The sequence below is a fragment of the Heterocephalus glaber genome, unplaced genomic scaffold, assembly GCF_053883595.1.
Source record: "Heterocephalus glaber isolate CG9 unplaced genomic scaffold, H.glaber_assembly_v1.0 deba00000071, whole genome shotgun sequence".
Classification (NCBI taxonomy): domain Eukaryota; kingdom Metazoa; phylum Chordata; class Mammalia; order Rodentia; family Bathyergidae; genus Heterocephalus; species Heterocephalus glaber.
In genome coordinates this window covers 29,176,447-29,193,120 of record NW_028258137.1, presented here as the reverse complement: position 1 = coordinate 29,193,120, position 16,674 = coordinate 29,176,447, and the positions used below count along the sequence as shown (strand labels likewise).

At 40.3% G+C, this 16,674-nt stretch overlaps 1 protein-coding gene and 1 pseudogene across 3 annotated transcripts in view; one reads left to right on the top strand and one right to left on the bottom strand.

The window, feature by feature from the left end:
• Positions 1-16,674, bottom strand: part of Amfr (autocrine motility factor receptor) — a 44,745-nt gene that overhangs the window by 4,960 nt on the left and 23,111 nt on the right. Inside the window, exons 9-14 of one of the 2 annotated variants that reach the window (XM_004847897.4) lie at positions 14,583-14,773; positions 12,201-12,304; positions 7,496-7,630; positions 5,989-6,072; positions 4,001-4,185; positions 142-1,721 (exon numbers count right to left, since the gene is read on the bottom strand). In XM_004847897.4, the coding sequence (XP_004847954.1) occupies positions 1,574-1,721; positions 4,001-4,185; positions 5,989-6,072; positions 7,496-7,630; positions 12,201-12,304; positions 14,583-14,773 (847 nt within the window). In that variant the 3' untranslated portion in view covers positions 142-1,573. Of the gene's footprint in view, positions 1-141; positions 1,722-4,000; positions 4,186-5,988; positions 6,073-7,495; positions 7,631-12,200; positions 12,305-14,582; positions 14,774-16,674 lie in introns of those variants that run through there. The other variant, XM_021260879.2, reaches the window with a different exon arrangement.
• On the top strand, positions 1,951-3,440 carry LOC101722183 (nucleosome assembly protein 1-like 1 pseudogene; annotated as a pseudogene). Its single transcript, XR_015440385.1, has one exon. The product of XR_015440385.1 is annotated as a nucleosome assembly protein 1-like 1 pseudogene (transcript).

The window sequence follows — 16,674 nt, the reverse complement described above, 5'->3', positions numbered from 1 at the left end:
GAAAGCTGCCTAGGCCGAGGATTTAGCTCAGTGGTTCTGCCACCTGCTGTGCAAGTACAAGGACCCGAGTTCGATCTCCGGTATCAAAAAAATAAAATTAAATTTAAAAAGCTGCCTTAACTTCCAGTCACACACAGCGCACTAGAAGAGTTCGCTTTTTATTATCATTGTTTTACAATAAAAACAAATAGCTATGCTCTCAGCAAAACAAATCTTTTAAAAATCACAGAAATTTACTAACAGCATTTCAAGGTAAGGCTTTTGAAAGATTTATTGAAATAAATTATCCCTGCCTACATATTTACTTATTACCCCTTTTTTTCAATTACTTGTCAACATTGTGAAAACTTTGTTATGTAAAATACATTTAACTTTGCCAATAATTATAGGTAATACTGGATTCTTGCCAAAAGGACTACCATAAAACTATGCTTTCAAACATTGACAAAAAAAATCCAATGGGACAGAAAACTGAAGTATGTCACTATGATTGCATTTCAAATCCTTAAAGTTAAATGCGTGAAGAATTTGAAGATTCAGGACCTGGGTCTGCTTCAAGGCATGTGGGATTCAACATCTTACCTATGTTTAAACCAACAGAAACAAAGCTTTGAAAATGACTCCATGGAAGAAAGATACAAAAGGTATCTTTTATCTCTTCAATGATGTCTTCTAAAAATGTACTTTCCCATCTTGCAAAGCCTACATCTTCCCCAAGCACCAAACCTACAGGCTCTGTCATTGCCTAATTTACCTAAGGAATCAAAATCATAAACCAAAGCTTGCTGCTTAGCCCTTTCAATGTCCAGAGGGGGCAAGGAAATAGGAGGGGAGAGACTCAGAGGCAAGTGTATGGGATGCAGGAGCACCAGAGTGAATGAATAAAGCTGGCTGTGGATCAGGGGCTCAGGTCAGTCCCAAATATCATAGGAAAGGGGTCACCTTCTCAAATTCTATAGTCCTGGGCTTTCCCTTTCTGCTGCAGGTACCAAACCAGGAGTTCTTTTTACAAGATACTCTGCTGGACCAGGGGTCCAGGAGCCTACGGGCCATCCCTCTGGAACATTCTCAGGGCTTCCTCCCTATGGACAGTTTGACAACAGATATTCTCCCATTGTATAGAGTCAGACTCATGCTGGGCACCTCCTCACTGCTTTTATATATCCTCCCCAGCACACACACTTCCTGCCAGATACAGAGAGCTAAGGACAACAGCATGGGTTGTGATTTACATATTCCTATATATAGGAACTTGAGGAAGCCTGCTGCGGGCAGGTAGTCACCTACTTCCTCTTGATCATCACCCACCCCCAAGAAGTCCAGTCAATGCCAGAAGAGATCATGCCTAGAGTTAAAATGTGCGTGTTTCTACAGGGAAGAGAAATGTCACATAGAAAGTGTTACAAAGGAGGATTAAATTTCTCAGCTGTCCAAACAATATTAAGACCACATGCTTTATACAGCAGCAATGCAGTCAAGCCCGCTTCTTCCCACAGCAGGCGGAACCGGTACAGCCTCTTCCAGGCAGGCAGGCAGTCAGGCGCAGGCTCAAGGCTGCGGAGGTGCAGAGGTGCTACGACCTCTGCTGTTTCTGAAGCCTGCGCTCAGCAGCAGCAGCCAGCATCCTCCGACGCAGGGTCACAGGGTCAGAGGACGCGCCTTCCAAGGAGAGGAAGCTCTCTGAGGCTGTGTCATCTTCAGAACTTTTGTTCAAGAATCGCCTACAAAAACCAAAGAGTCATGTGATAGGGATGGGAAGCTCTGGAATATGTACAGAATCCCTAGCACTGCAAAAAAAAAAAAAGAGAAAGAGATTTCACCTTGACATACGAGCCCAGGATCCCAAGAGAGGCCTATCAAGCAGCTGCGCAGCACCCGCTCCTTTGCCCACTCCTGCCCACAGACACAGGCCTGTGGGGCAAAGAACCCACCCAGATGAGCACAATGCTGGTCCTGTCCCTCAAGAACTGAAAGAAGCTTTTTTAGCACCATCTGCTCGTGGTGCCGCCTCCTGGTCCTCCTGCCGCCACGGCCGCCCTTAGTCACTCCCTGCGCAGCTCCCGCCACCTGACTCCCTGAACTAGCTGCTGATATTTGCAGTTCTTACAACATGGCAGACATTGACAACAAAGGACAGTCTGAACTTGATCAAGATTTGGATGATGTTGAAGAAGTAGAAGAAGAAACTGGTGAAGAAACAAAAATCAAAGCGTGTCAGCTGACTGTTCAGATGATGCAAAATCCTCAGATTCTTGCAGCCCTTCAAGAAAGACTTGATGGTCTGGTAGACACACCAACAGGATACATTGAAAGCTTGCCTAGGGTAGTTAAAAGAAGAGTGAATGCTCTCAAAAACCTTCAAGTTAAATGTGCACAGACAGAAGCCAAATTCTATGAGGAAGTTCATGATCTTGAAAGGAAGTATGCTGTTCTCTACCAGCCTCTATTTGATAAGCGATTTGAGATCATTAATGCAATTTATGAACCTATGGAAGAAGAATGTGAGCGGAAACCAGATGAGTAAGAAGAAGTTTCGGAGGGGCTGAAAGAAAAGGCCAAGATTGAAGATGAAAAAAAAAGATGAAGAAAAAGAAGATCCTAAAGGAATTCCTGAATTTTGGTTGACTGTTTTTAAGAATGTTGACTTGCTCAGTGACATGGTTCAGGAACATGATGAACCTATTCTGAAGTATTTGAAGGACATTAAAGTGAAGTTCTCAGATGCTGGCCAGCCTATGAGTTTTATCTTAGAATTTCACTTTGAACCTAATGAATATTTCACAAATGAAGTGTTGACAAAGACATATAGGATGAGATCTAAACCAGATGATTCTGATGCCTTTTCATTTGATGGACCAGAAATTATGGGCTGTACAGGGTGCCAAATAGATTGGAAAAAAGGTAAGAATGTCACTTTGAAAACCATTAAAAAGAAGCAGAAACATAAGGGACGTGGGACAGTTCGTACTGTGACTAAAACAGTTTCCAATGATTCTTTCTTTAATTTTTTTGCTCCTCCTGAAGTTCCTGAGAGTGGAGATCTGGATGATGATGCTGAAGCTATCCTTGCTGCAGACTTTGAAATTGGTCACTTTTTACATGAGCGTATAATTCCAAGATCGGTGTTGTACTTCACTGGAGAAGCTACTGAAGATGATGATGATGATTATAATGAAGAAGGTGAAGAAGCAGATGAGGAAGGGGAAGAAGAAGATGAGGAAAATGATCCAGACCATGACCCAAAGAAGGAGCAAAACCCAGCAGCATGCAAGCAGCAGTGAAGCAGGATGAGTGTGGCCTTGAGGATAACCTGCACTGGTCTACCTTCTGCTTTCCTGGAAAGGATAACTTTACATCATTTGATGAGCCTATTTCATGGTTTTTTGGTTGTTTATTTTTGTTGTTTGCTGTCTAAAATAAAAATGTTAAATGCAAAAAAAAAAAAAGAACTGAACGAAAAAGTTCCCATCCATCCACAGAAGCACTGTATGCTCCAGCTGCCACCATGTGGGAGAACACATGGCACTCAGATGGGCACTCTGTGCTGACAATGCTGGCTGGAAAGGCAGAAGGCGGTCTTGGAAGCCAGACTCCAGGCCCAGGCTACTGTCAACCTCACCAGGCCTCAGTTTCTTAATTGTACATCTGTTAAATCGGTATTAACAGTGCTCTTTCTTAGAGTTCTAAAGCGATTAAAACAGTTAATATAAAGAGCTGGGAATGCTGGCACATAAGCAGTCTGTGCAAATATGGGTGCAGAGGTCCACAGGGCTGACCAATAGCACTGGCCCACCAGATGTTACCAGTTGGGCTCAGCATGCCCAGATCTTCTGATGTTTTGAGAGAGGCTTGAAATCTGAGTTTTTAGGTGACATGTAATGGTTTTCCAATGTTGTCATCTATTTAAAAAGAGAAGATGTGGGCCAGATACGACAATGGCCATCAACCAGTGGTTTCTGACTTGGGCTTTATGTCTACAAGGGTTGCAGAGTTAACTTACTTCCGTGCTTGCTGCAGGAGGTCATCCTTACGCTGGACTAACATCCGCTGTCTCTCGTCAGCAGACTTGGAGAAGCGGCTCCCCCTGGCCTCAAAGTCTTCCACCTCACTGGACTCCACTTCCACTTCACTGAAGTCCAAGGTCTCTTCCAAGCGAGGACTGAGATCCAGTGGCACACGTTCAGTCTGGACACAGGGAGGCAGCTGTGAGCACAGGCCTACTTCCTAAGCAGATTCCATGCCCCACAGGATTCCCCCCGTACCAACTTCTGGAGGGCAGGCCTGCTGCTGGGTGTGGCCCTGTGCTACTAATACATGCAAAGTTCAATACAGTGTTCTAGGTACATTACTGCCAGTATGAACAACCTGAGGACTTCCAAACTGTTCTCAGAATATGACAACAAAGGTCACTGCTGGTTTGCATTCTGGGAATTTTTTGTTCAATTCTAATTGCTCAAGAATTTAAACAAGTCTTACCATATCTTACTGCACAAATTTTACACCTTCACTTTTAAAAAGAGTCAAATAGGTAAAAAAGGTAAAGGCTAAGGATTAAAAAACCCCAGATATAACAGAGTATGGTCACTTGTGCAACAGAATGCTCCGGAAGCAGGTGCCCAACCACCTACACTGCTTTAGTTCCCAAATATAGCCTCAAGCAGGTCCGTGCTGGCCCGTCACCCAGCTCCAGTCTCCAACACAGCTGAAAGGCCAGATGTTTTATTTAAAAGTTCTTGCTTCTCTTATCACCCCTGCCTTCAGCCAAGCCCAAGAGGGGACTTTAAGAAAGCCACGTGGACAGCCTGACTCCTATTCCTTGGAGCTTGGGGGTCACAGGGACTGGTCATTACACAGACCTGAGAAATCAAAAACAAAGAAACTGGCTATAGGAGACCAAAACAATGGGTGGGAGGCTGAGGTGGTGTAAGTTCTACTCTACCCATCTATAGGGCACACTGCATGTTCTGGGGCTGGTAGAGGTCTTCTGCAGAAGGAAACCAGCATAAGGTTGTTGAAAATAGACTTTGTCCAAAGGGACACTTGGAGAGGTGATGTGACCCCTCCACAAAGGTGAGAGAGCCAACTCAGTAACAGATTTGAAAATGACTTAGTTTTTACAGTTTCCTATTTGCAGGAAAAAACACAAAAGGTACAAATAGCCTCTGACACTTCTCCCAGAAGCCCTGACCCACACCGGGAAAAAGGCCAGAGTCCCCCTTTGGCCACAGGCCCCATGCAGAAAGTCCCACATACCATACAAAGGAAAACACAGGGGCAAGGTTGTTTGGCTTTTTGTTCTCCTAAGAAAGTGTTTTGAAAATACAGTAATGGAGGAAGCAAATGGAAGTGAGAGCAGAGGGACAAGAATTGCAGTTCCCAGAGTCTAGAGCAAAGGGCAGAGGGAAGTGTGCCTCTGTGTGGACACAAGGTAGAGCTGTTGCTTTTCCATAGTGAACATCTGTCTTGGTTCTCAAGACAGCCACACTCCCACCCCATCCCACCCTACCCCCCAGCTCAGGAGGTCTTGTTTTTACAAAATACATGAAGTACATGGAAATTCTGAGTTGGACAAATGATCTGTGGGAGAGTAACTCAATGCCTTGGCTCCCTAGGGAGTGTACTCTGGTCCGTCCCCTTCTAGATTTGGAAGATTCAGCTCCCTCAAAGCCTGGAGCCTGACATTTTTGCCTTTCCTCGTCCTCCTACTCAAGCTCAGGATGACAGGGCTGGACCAGGGAGCACCAGAACAGCACCCAGAGAGTGGCTGCAGGAATTGGGAAGGAGGTGGGGGAGGGGGAGAAAGGGATGACACACAGCCCAGACCAAGGATACAGCTTGTTCTATAACTTTTAATACCAAAGCAGACACAGCACATGGCTTTCTTTTGTACTCTTGTCCAAGTCTCCCAAATTTCAAGACTAAGGAGACCACTTCAGGGACCATACTCCACCACAATCCATATACCCTTCTCTAGTGTGCTGATTTTACCTGAGTAGAGGCTTCTCCCTCTTCCTGGTCAGTGCTGGGCCTTTCAACAGGACTGTTCAATGCAGGTCTAATGCTATCTGATCGCTGAGAAACAGAAAAAAGTCATTCAGGTTGAAATAACACTAGGGCACAAAGGAAGCTATGGTCCCTAACAGCCTGAAACTTAAAGTCTACAGTAACCATAAATTTAAAATGCTATAAATATTAAAGGCAAGACAAAGAAGCCTAAGGCCAAGTTTAAGAGTCAGCAATTGGCTCCATATTTAGTTCCCTTTTCATTACAGTAATTCCAGGAAAAAAAAATTGATGACAACAGCAAACAACACGAAGTAAACACTTTTTTGGTGCATGGCACCAAGGAAAACTCTGATGGGATTGTCTCATTAACCCTTTTAATATCCTACTGTTAATCTCACTTTAGTCATTTTAAGGACTGGCCCAATGTTGCAGATATCCTGGGGTCCTACTCACACCTTATCTCATCTTAGCACCTCAGTGACTGCTGGGCAGTTTTTCTAGGGATTCTCTCTGCCTGCACCTACAGAGGCAGCCAAAAGTCAGGTCTAACAGCTGAGACCTGGAGAACCACCTTTAATATCTCAGCCCATTTGATTCCAAAGGCTACACTCTGCCTCTCCAGAGTTTCAAGTTTCTTAATTTCATTAATAGAGTTCTATATACTTTTGCATACTAAAATTTCTAATAATAAAATTTCTAATTTCTTTGGTAGATTATTCCCTGGTTGTATATAAATGCCTTGGTCCTGCAAGAAAGTTTGCCTGTGTTAATATTTCTTGTACCCCTCCCAGAAGTTATGTGATAGGCAAAGAGATCTGATTATTTTTAGATAGTCAAAAGTATATGGCTCAGAAAGATGTGAATTACCCCTACCCCTATGGAATCCCATAGCAGTGTTCAAGGCCAAATAGGGACAGATGGCATTATCTCCTAGAGCAACAGGCCCAAAAGCTATAGCCTCAGGGTCACATTTACCCCTCCCACCTACTTTTATAAATAAAATTTAACTGGACCACAGACTTGCTTGTTCATGTATACATTGTCCATGGCAGCTCTGGTTGCAACAGAGACTGGTCCACAAAGCTGAAAATATTTATTACTTGTCATTTACAGAAGAAAATCTGTCAATCCCTGTCATGGCTGTGCCACGATCCTGTAGACTGACAAAGGCAGGCTGGTCTGGGGTGTCTGTCCCAAAATTACTTTAATACACTTATCCACATAGATCTATTCTAATGCATTTATCATAAATAGATTTATCATTTATCATAGATATCATAGATATCATATCATATCATAAATGACTTATCATATCATTTATCATAGATAGATCTGTTCTCATGCATAATTCAAGATGTGAGGGAATTTATAGAAACTTCATCAAATCATAAGAGTTACTCAATTGTTAAATAAACAAGAAAGGTACTCTAGAAGATTAAATATTTGTGAAGCCAGGACCCATCTGTCATGCTTAAAGAGTCAGTTTTACCTGTGTAGGAAAAGGTACTTGAATGCGTCCTTCTAGGATGTTGTCTGTTGTGATTTCAACCGAGCGTGTGAGCTGGAGATCCTGCAGCACAAGGTGGTATGGAACCTGAGGGAACATCTCTTGAATCTGATGAGCCTGAAGGAACACAGACAGAGCCCTTAGCAAGTTCACTCCTGACAGTCACACATAAAGCCACAGTATACACAGGCCCTGGGCACTGAGTCTGATGCCAGTGGAAGAGGCCACTTTCGCTCTGCAGATCTCCTTCACACTGCAGTGCCTTTAGGATTTTTCCAGATGCCAAAGAGACAACTGGGGACAGCATCAATTTCAAAATGAAGAGCAGACAGAAGTCTAGATGGATCTCAAGACAGCCTCAAGCAGAATCTTCTAGTTTGAAAGTGTTCATTTTAAAGCTCAGTATACCTCGGGTATAAAAAACATGTTTTCCTTAAAGATATAATTCCTAAAAAAGAACAAACTTCTGATGAATGCAACATGGATGAAATTTAAACACATTATGTTAAGTGCAAGAAGACTGACTCAAAAGCCCAACTGTATGAGTCCATTTATATGACATCCTAAAATAGGCAAAATTATTGCCAAAGCAAACTGATGAGCGGTTGCCAGGAGTTGGAGGTGGGAAAGGTAGGACTAGAAAGGGGCACAGCAGGATCTGGGGGAAGGAGAATGAAACTGTTCTGTATCTTGCTCACAGCTATGTGAATTGAATGGTAAATTTTTACTGTGTGTAAATTACATCACAATATGGAAAAAGTACAATTATGAAGAATGTAAATTCCTAATAATGCCCTGGAGCTAGAGTTTTCAAACTGTACTCTAGAAATGCCTCAGAGTCTACTTAGGGCACCAGACTGGGCTTGTGTGTAGAGGAAGCAGACAAAGTCCGGCACATACCACTGCCCATACTCCCATCCAGGCATCTCTAGGTGTTCTTGTTTTGTTTTAACATCATATATATACATACATACATATATATATATATATATATATATATATATGTATATATACACACACACACACACATATATATATATATATATATATATATAATTTATTTATTTATTTTTAAAATGCTTAAGTCCAAATAATTAAAAGAAAAAGAGGGTAAAAAAACTAACTGCTTTAGAGGCACAATAAAGTCCACTATCAGGACATTATATCCAGAGGAACATACTGTTATATAGTGAGGGTGTCAACATCGGGGCACTGAAAGAAAAGATCAGATAATACCTGCACAAAGTTTTGGTTCAAGTTACCTGAGGCTAGGGTTGGCAACACAAGCAGTGCCCAGAAGGCTCCAGGGCCTCCACATCACTATGATCCCCCATTTGGTTTATATGATATGAGTGGATCATTTTCTTTCTTTCTTTCTTTCTTTCTTTCTTTCTTTCTTTCTTTCTTTCTTTCTTTCTTTCTCTCCTCCTTCCTTTCTTCCTTCCTTTCCTTCCTCTCTTTCTTTCTTTCTTATTATTTATTTATTTATTTATTTATTGGTTTTTTGAGACTGAGTCTCCCTATGTAGTTCAGGTTGGCTTCAAACTCACTATGTAGCACAGGCTGGCCTCAACCTCGAGGCAATCCTCCTGCCTCAGCCTCCTCAGTGCTGGGACTATAGGTGTGAGCCACCATGCCCAGCTTGAGTAGATCATTTTCACTAGGGAAGAGTCCATAAAAACCTCTATGATCAGATAAAATTCTTTTCTAGTCTCAAATAGCTTCCTTCTGACTTCACTAGACCAAAGCTTTTCTACTACCAGAAAATCCAACAAGTTAAAATATTAGATCTTAATAAATAAATGTATGGGCTGGGCACCGTGAGGCACAACTGTAAGCCCAGCTACCCAAGAGCCTGAGGCAAGAGGTTGCAAGCACAAGGCCAGCTTGGGCAGCTTAGTGAGACTTTGTCTCAAAATTTTAAAAAAAGGGGATATATCTCAGTGGCAGAGTGCTTGCCTAGCACATGCAAAGTCCTGGGTTCAAACCCTAGCACCACAAAATAAAATTTTTTAAAAATTAAAAAAAGGGAAGAAGAAGCAAAATAATGAAAGGGAGAGGGAAAGGGAAAGGGGAGAAAGAAAAGAAGAAAATAAACACTGGTAGAAGTAGGGAAAACAATCCACTAACCTATAAAGGAATAAAGATAAGAACTGGATCAAACTTCTCATAATCCACACAACCAAGAAGAGAATGAAGTATATAAAGTGTGAGAAAAATAAACCACTAACTTAGACTCCTACAAAATTATCCTTCAGGACCAGGGAGTTAGCTCAGCAGTTCCATCGGCTGCCTCGCAAGCACAAGGTCCTGAGTTCAATCCCCGGTACCAAAAAAAAAAAAAACATTTTCCTTCAAAAATGAGGAGGAAAAAAAGACTCTTTTGAATAAACAGAAATTGTACGGGGTGGCCTGTCTCGCCACAAATGTTGAAAGGTCTTTAGTGACTAGAAGAAAATTGTTATGGGTCAGAATTCAAATGTACAAAAAGGAAGGAAGAGCATAGAAAAAGATATGTGACAGTAAAATAAAATCTCTTAATTTTCTTATTCTTGACTGAATGGATAACAATTTGTTCAAAATAATTAATACAGAGTTGAGGATTTAGCTCAGTGGTGCCACCACCTCCCTCGCAAGCACAAGGTCCTGAGTTCGATCCCCGGTACAAAAAAAAAAATTCATCCAAAATAATACAAACAATATTATGTAGGTTTACATCTGAATATACATGCCCATATACAGATAAAATGAGTGATAGTGATGGGTGAGGAAGGAAGTGATTAGGATTTTTTTAAATGAGGTCTATATACTACCTATGAAGTATACAATGTTATTTGAAAACAGACTTGGAATTGTTGTAAATATATATTGTAAACTCTAGAGCAATCACTTGAAAACATAAAGAGTACAAGTGATATGCTAAGAAAGGAGAGAAAATGAAATCCAAAGAAAATGTTCAATTAAAACTACAAAAGAGGAAATGTGCAAAAGACAAAAAGAGGAACAAGGGCAATAAATAGAAAATAGTAATAAAAATGATAATTAATCCAAATATGTCAATAATCACTTTGAACATCAATGGTCTTAAATGAACCAATTAAACAAAGGGTCTAGTGATGTAGCTCAGTGGGAGAGTGCTTAACTACCATGCAGAGGACCTGCGTTCAATCCCCAGTATAGGGGAAAAAACGAATTAGCTGAATCCTGTTTACAAGAAACTCATTTTAGAGGCCAAGGATTTAGCTTAGTGGCACCCCACCTGTCTCACAAGTGCAAGGTCCTGAGTTCGATCCCCAGTACCGCAAAAAAAAAAAAGAAGAAAACTCATTTTAATTTTATGAAGACACAGATTAAAAAAAAGAAAAATACACCATGTAAACACTAATCAAAAGAAAGCAGGGCCAGATACATTAATTTCACAAGCAATCTTTGAAAGAGACTAGGAAGAGAAAAGTTATCAGGGATAAAAGGCATATCCAAGAAGACATAATATCCTTAACATGTGTACATCTAACAAAAGAGTATGAAACTCTGTATATAGACAAAAGTTCAAAGAACTGCAAGGAGAAATAGTTGAATTCACCCTGAATTGGAGATTTTGGTGCCTCTCTGTCAGAAATGGACATATTCAACAGGTAGAAAATCAGTAAAGTTGAATTCAGTATCATCGCCTATTAACTGGATACACTGACAGCTACTTCACCCAACAACAGCAGAATATAAATTCTTTTCAAACTCATATGGAACATTCATCAAGAGACTAATTTAAAAGATCCATACAATATCTGCTCTTGGACCACATGAAATTAAACTAGAAATCAATAACAAAAAGAAAACATCTCAAAATACATGGAGGTTAAACAGCATATTCTAAGTAACACATAGATCAAAGAAATCTCAGATAAATTTTTAAAATATCTGAACTAAATGAAAATGAAAACACAACTTATCAAAATTTGTGAGACCCAGAGAAAGGATGCTTAGAGGAGAATTTACACACTGAAGCATATGTTAGAAAAGATCTAAAGATCAAAAGTGTTATATGCATGTATGAAATACTACATTTAAGCCCAATATTTTATAAAATTAATATGCACTAATAAAAATATACTTTAAAATGTTTAATAAAACTGGGGTAAAAAGATCTAAAGATCAGTCATCTTAAGTTCTCACCTTCAAAACCTAGAAACAGAAAAGCAAGTTAGGGCTGGGGGTACAGGTAGCATGCATAAGATCCTGGGTTGAATCTCCAACACCAAAAAGAGAAAAAAAAAAAAGCAAATTAAATCCAAAGTAAGCAGAAGAGCAAAAGTCAACAAAATTGAAACCAAAAACCAACAGAAAAAAAATCAACAAAACCAAAAGCTAGTTCTTTGAAAAGATCAATAAAACAGTCTCTAAGCCAGTAATGGTGAACCTTTTAGAGCTTTCAAAGATACCAAACAGCTTGCTGTGGCATGTGTGCCAAATGTTCACCACCACTGCTCTAAGCCAAGCTAACTAAGAAAAAACAGAGAACCAAATTATTATAGTAAAGAAAAAAGAAAAGGAAAAAGTAAACACCTGAATCTTGCTGTCTTACCAGGGCAGAGACAGATCACCAAGGTTATACACTGTACACATATTCTAGAGCTTTTCTTGCCCTTCTAATTACTAGTTCTCTTTTGAAGCAGTTAGCAGTCCTTACCATTGCATTAAGCTGGGAGTTGCTTGCCTGCGTAATGCCAAGAATGTTGGTGGTGTGCATCACTTCAACTGAAAAACTTGGTAGCCAGCTTGCAATCCGGGACCCTAAAACAAGACCAGCACAACTTTTAGAGCTCTAGTCATTCCCCGTGTTGGTACCCTAGCAACCCATACTATAATAACATCTGGTATTCACTGAGGCTTACTTTATGCCTTTTGTGCCAAATATTTCACATGGATTAGTTCATTCAGTTCTCACTAAAACCCACATACTACCATTCCCCATTCTTCTCATCTTATTCTTCTAAGAGATACAATCCTGGTCACCTGCCCAATTGGTCTCTGTTCCCCAAGGCAATTGAAGTTAGGTAACTCAGCCAAGATGACACAGTTTAATGATGATGGCCAGGATGTGAAGTCAAACAGCAGGGTTCTAAGACTACTAGTCTTTCCTGCTTTCCAGGGGCCTTTGATCCATTCAACCTCCAACCCATTTTCCGGGCCTAGAATCTAGGGGAGATTTCTTTGGTTCTACAGCTGCCACAAAAAATGAGATCTGCTTCTCTCTTTCACACCATATCCAAATTACTACTCATTTGAAGACATCATCTTCACAATTACTTCCATGAAATATTTTCTCCTGAATAATCTGATTTAAAGATTTGACCTCGGTTTTGTGACTCAAAATATTTTCAGAGTTCTATAAAATAGGCCTGTGGATTGACAGTATTATGAGGGCTGCTATTTCTGTTATTTTCCTATGGAAAGGGAAGCCCGTGATACAATGCCACCAACTACTGACACTAAAACAACTCAATATCAAGCCACACATATAAGGGTGCTATTTCCTCTTCCTCCTCCTTTTCCTTTTTTTTGGGGGGTGGTATTAGGAATTAAACCCAGGGCCTTCTGCCTGCTAAGCAATTGCTGTACCATTAAGCTATACTCCCCAATCAACACTTTTTATTTTTATTTTGAGACAGGATCTCATTAAATTGCCCAGGTTGGTGTTGAACTTGCAGTCCTCCTGCCTTAGCCTCCTGAGTAGCCTGGATTACAGGCATGCAGCATCATCACCCAGCTTGGCTTTGTGTCAAGGAATTACTAAGGGATGGAATATAAAATCAAATTAAACAGCTATTTTAAAGGTCTTGCCAAATAAAATGCATTCATTTAAAAAATAGATACTGCTAGACATGGTGGTACATGTCTATGATTCTAGCACTTAGGAAGCAGAAAGATCACTGTGAATTCAAGGCCAGCTTGGGCTACTCAGTAAGTTCAAGGCCAGCTTAGACCACATAGCAAGACCCTATCTAAAAAACAAACAAAACCCCAATAAATAAATAAAATAAATGGATACTTACTTCATGTACTTACTAAAGTCAAATAAAGGTGATTTTAACTAATAACTATTCATTAAAAAATGACATACCACCGGGGATTCAGCTCAGTGGTTCCGCCACCCGCCTTGCAAGCACAAGGACCCAAGTTCGATCCCCGCTACCCAAAAAAAAAGGCATACATAGGCAGGATCCATCTCTAAGATCTGCTAGTACATTTCAAAAGGTCTGTCCCTAATATAGGCCTTAATTAACAGCAGCCAAATCAGCCCCTTCAAACCTCTCCAGTACCCACATCCAGACAGGTAGCCCTCTTCTACTCTTCTCAGGGACTTTATTGTTCTCCCCTGGGGACTTTTCTTTAATTAAGGGAATTCACCAACATCCCACCACTCCCACCATGCTCCATGCTTGGAAACTCAAATCAGAGATCTGAATAGTCCCTCTCCTAATACAACTCCAAAGATGTCTGTCTTATAGTAACAGAAATATAAACTCACAGAACACAGTGGTACTGGAATTGATGGACATTAACAAAAGCTCACTGTATATAAATCAAAGAGGGATGATCTAAGGTACTCAAGGCCTTAGAATTTTAAGTGCTATTTTTATTACAAAACTTTTAACACTGCTGAGAGGCAGAATGTTCATATTCTATGGACAAAACAACAGGGTTCCAGCTCTGATTTTGCTTCTGGTATTCTCTGGTACTTAACATACTTCATTACATGCTTAAGTGCTCCCAAATCCAATAAATTATTAGCAAAGTTAATTATTAAACTGAGTGTGCTCCTTAAAGGCACGGTTGATTCAATTTTATTATCTCTACATCCCAACTCCTACCCGCCCCCAATAATGACACAGAATCTAGCAAAATACTCAGCACAGATTAACCCCCAGTTTTATCTATCCATGCGTCCTGAACACCTGCACTGAAACTAAAATATTAAACTGCTCTGTACAGGACAATTTATACAAACAGTACCCCCTCAGGGGAGAAAACTCAATGGATATAGTTTCAGAGGTTGAAACCAACTAACCATCGAAGTGGAAGAAGTGATTGTGTTGGTTTAGGCGAGGTCTGCCTTCAGCAGCTGCAGCAGGAACCAAGTTCTCATCCAAATTCTCTCCTTGATGATCTTCCCTGGCACGATTATTATCAGCAATATTTAGAGACATTCTGCACGTTGGACAGGAAGTGTCTTGTTCTAGCCAAGAACGAAGACAGGAACTACAGAAAGTACAAAGTAAGACATATGAACATCCTTAGCATATTTTCTAAGAATTCACCAGAAGTACGAAGAATGTATCACATGTGTTCCAATTTTACTATTTACCACTAGCAAGATTTAAATGCTGAGAAACATTTGTCCCACTGCTAGTGCATCCTGCTAGAAACATGAATTCTTGACCATGCATATAGCCAACTACCAAACCTCTAGGGACTCCCTTTGCTAAGACTTCACAGCATGGCTCACCATCCTCCTTTCCGACACTATTTGGCTATTTCAAAATCCATACTGCTGAATCATCTGACATCCTGGCCTCTTATGTCCTTCAGTCCTCTATTCCAGTGATTTTTTTTCTTTCACTCTGCTTTAGCAATATGGCCATAACCCTGGCCTTGTCTTCAGAATCTTGACTTTAGAGATCTCACTCATGCACCAAATAAAGCTCCTCTCCTTCCAACTCACATTTCGCTGGGACCTAACTTGCTAAGACCACACATCCACTTTTTCATCAAGTATGACAGCCTCTTGCTTCCTTATTATCCTCCTCAACCAGCTCACCTATAACCACTCCCTTACATTCACCACCTCTACTTTCTCCACTTTCTTCTCTTTGTGTTGTTTTTCCAACAAGGCTGAAAGCTTCTGTTGCCCTCACTGAGAAGATGATCATGCCCTAATTATAGCATATGCTCAATAAATAATTGTGGTGTCCATTAAGGGAAGGGTACCAGAATATGAAGCAGAAAATTTGAGATCTGGCCCTAACTCAACCATTAACTAGCAGTGTATCACTGGCAATCTTCAATCTCTCAGCACTAGTCCTCAACAGTGAAAAATGAGAAAGCTAGATGAAGTAATCTCTAAGATCCCTTCCCATTTTATAAGAATTCGTTATATTTTCTAAGAGCTTAAGGAGGCACTGAATAAAAGTGCTCTGGGGTTCTTTTTCTTTAAAAATACATGAATATGTGCATAAAGTTATAAAGGAGAACCTCACCAAAATGTGATGACCCTCTGAGAAAACTTTTCCTTATAACTGAAAAAGTATTTCTCCTCTATATGACATTTTAGTGTAATTAAATATTCACTGGACTCTAAACTCTTGCAAAACTCAATAGCAACAAATTATCTAGCTACTGTCTGCTGGAATCTGGGCATTTGGCCTTATCACAAATTAAAATGCATTTGCCTTATATTAGGTGTGTCCAACCTGCCTTACATCAGCCCTGTCCATAGGCTGCTTCCCTTCTTTTTTAAATGTTATAATAAATATTAAAAAATAAACTTCTGTTGCATACATTATATTACATATTTTATATTTTACGTGCAGCCCAAGATAACTCCTCTTCACTCAACATAGCCCAGAGCCAGCCTGGCTCCATCCTGCTTCCACTTTATTACTACAGCTACAAAGTGAAGCAAGAAAAGAGGATGTCCTAACAATGATTTGCTCATCCCACCATGGGTCAAAGAAATGAAGAAATCACTTAGAAAATACTTTGAAACAAGTGAAAACAACAATATACAATAATCCAAAACTTTGGGGATAAAAAGAAAGCAACACTGAAGCAAATTCATATATTTAAAAAGGCTTAAAAAGAAAACAAGTTCTTAAATCAAAAAGCCAACTTATACCTACAGAGCCAGAAAAAGGGCAATATAAACCCAAAGCCAACAGAGATACCTTGAATGGTCAAAATGACAGAGGAAGAAGACAGAATGATGACAACAGCTGGTGGAAGACCAGAGTGGGGTCTTACTGTCTAACAGGCTCATAGTTTAAGTTTAGAAAGATGAGAAAGTTCTAGCGATGGATGGTGAAGTTTCACACAATACTGTGAACATACTTAACGCCACCAAATGTTACGTATATTTTACCGCAGAAAAATACACTTGAGAA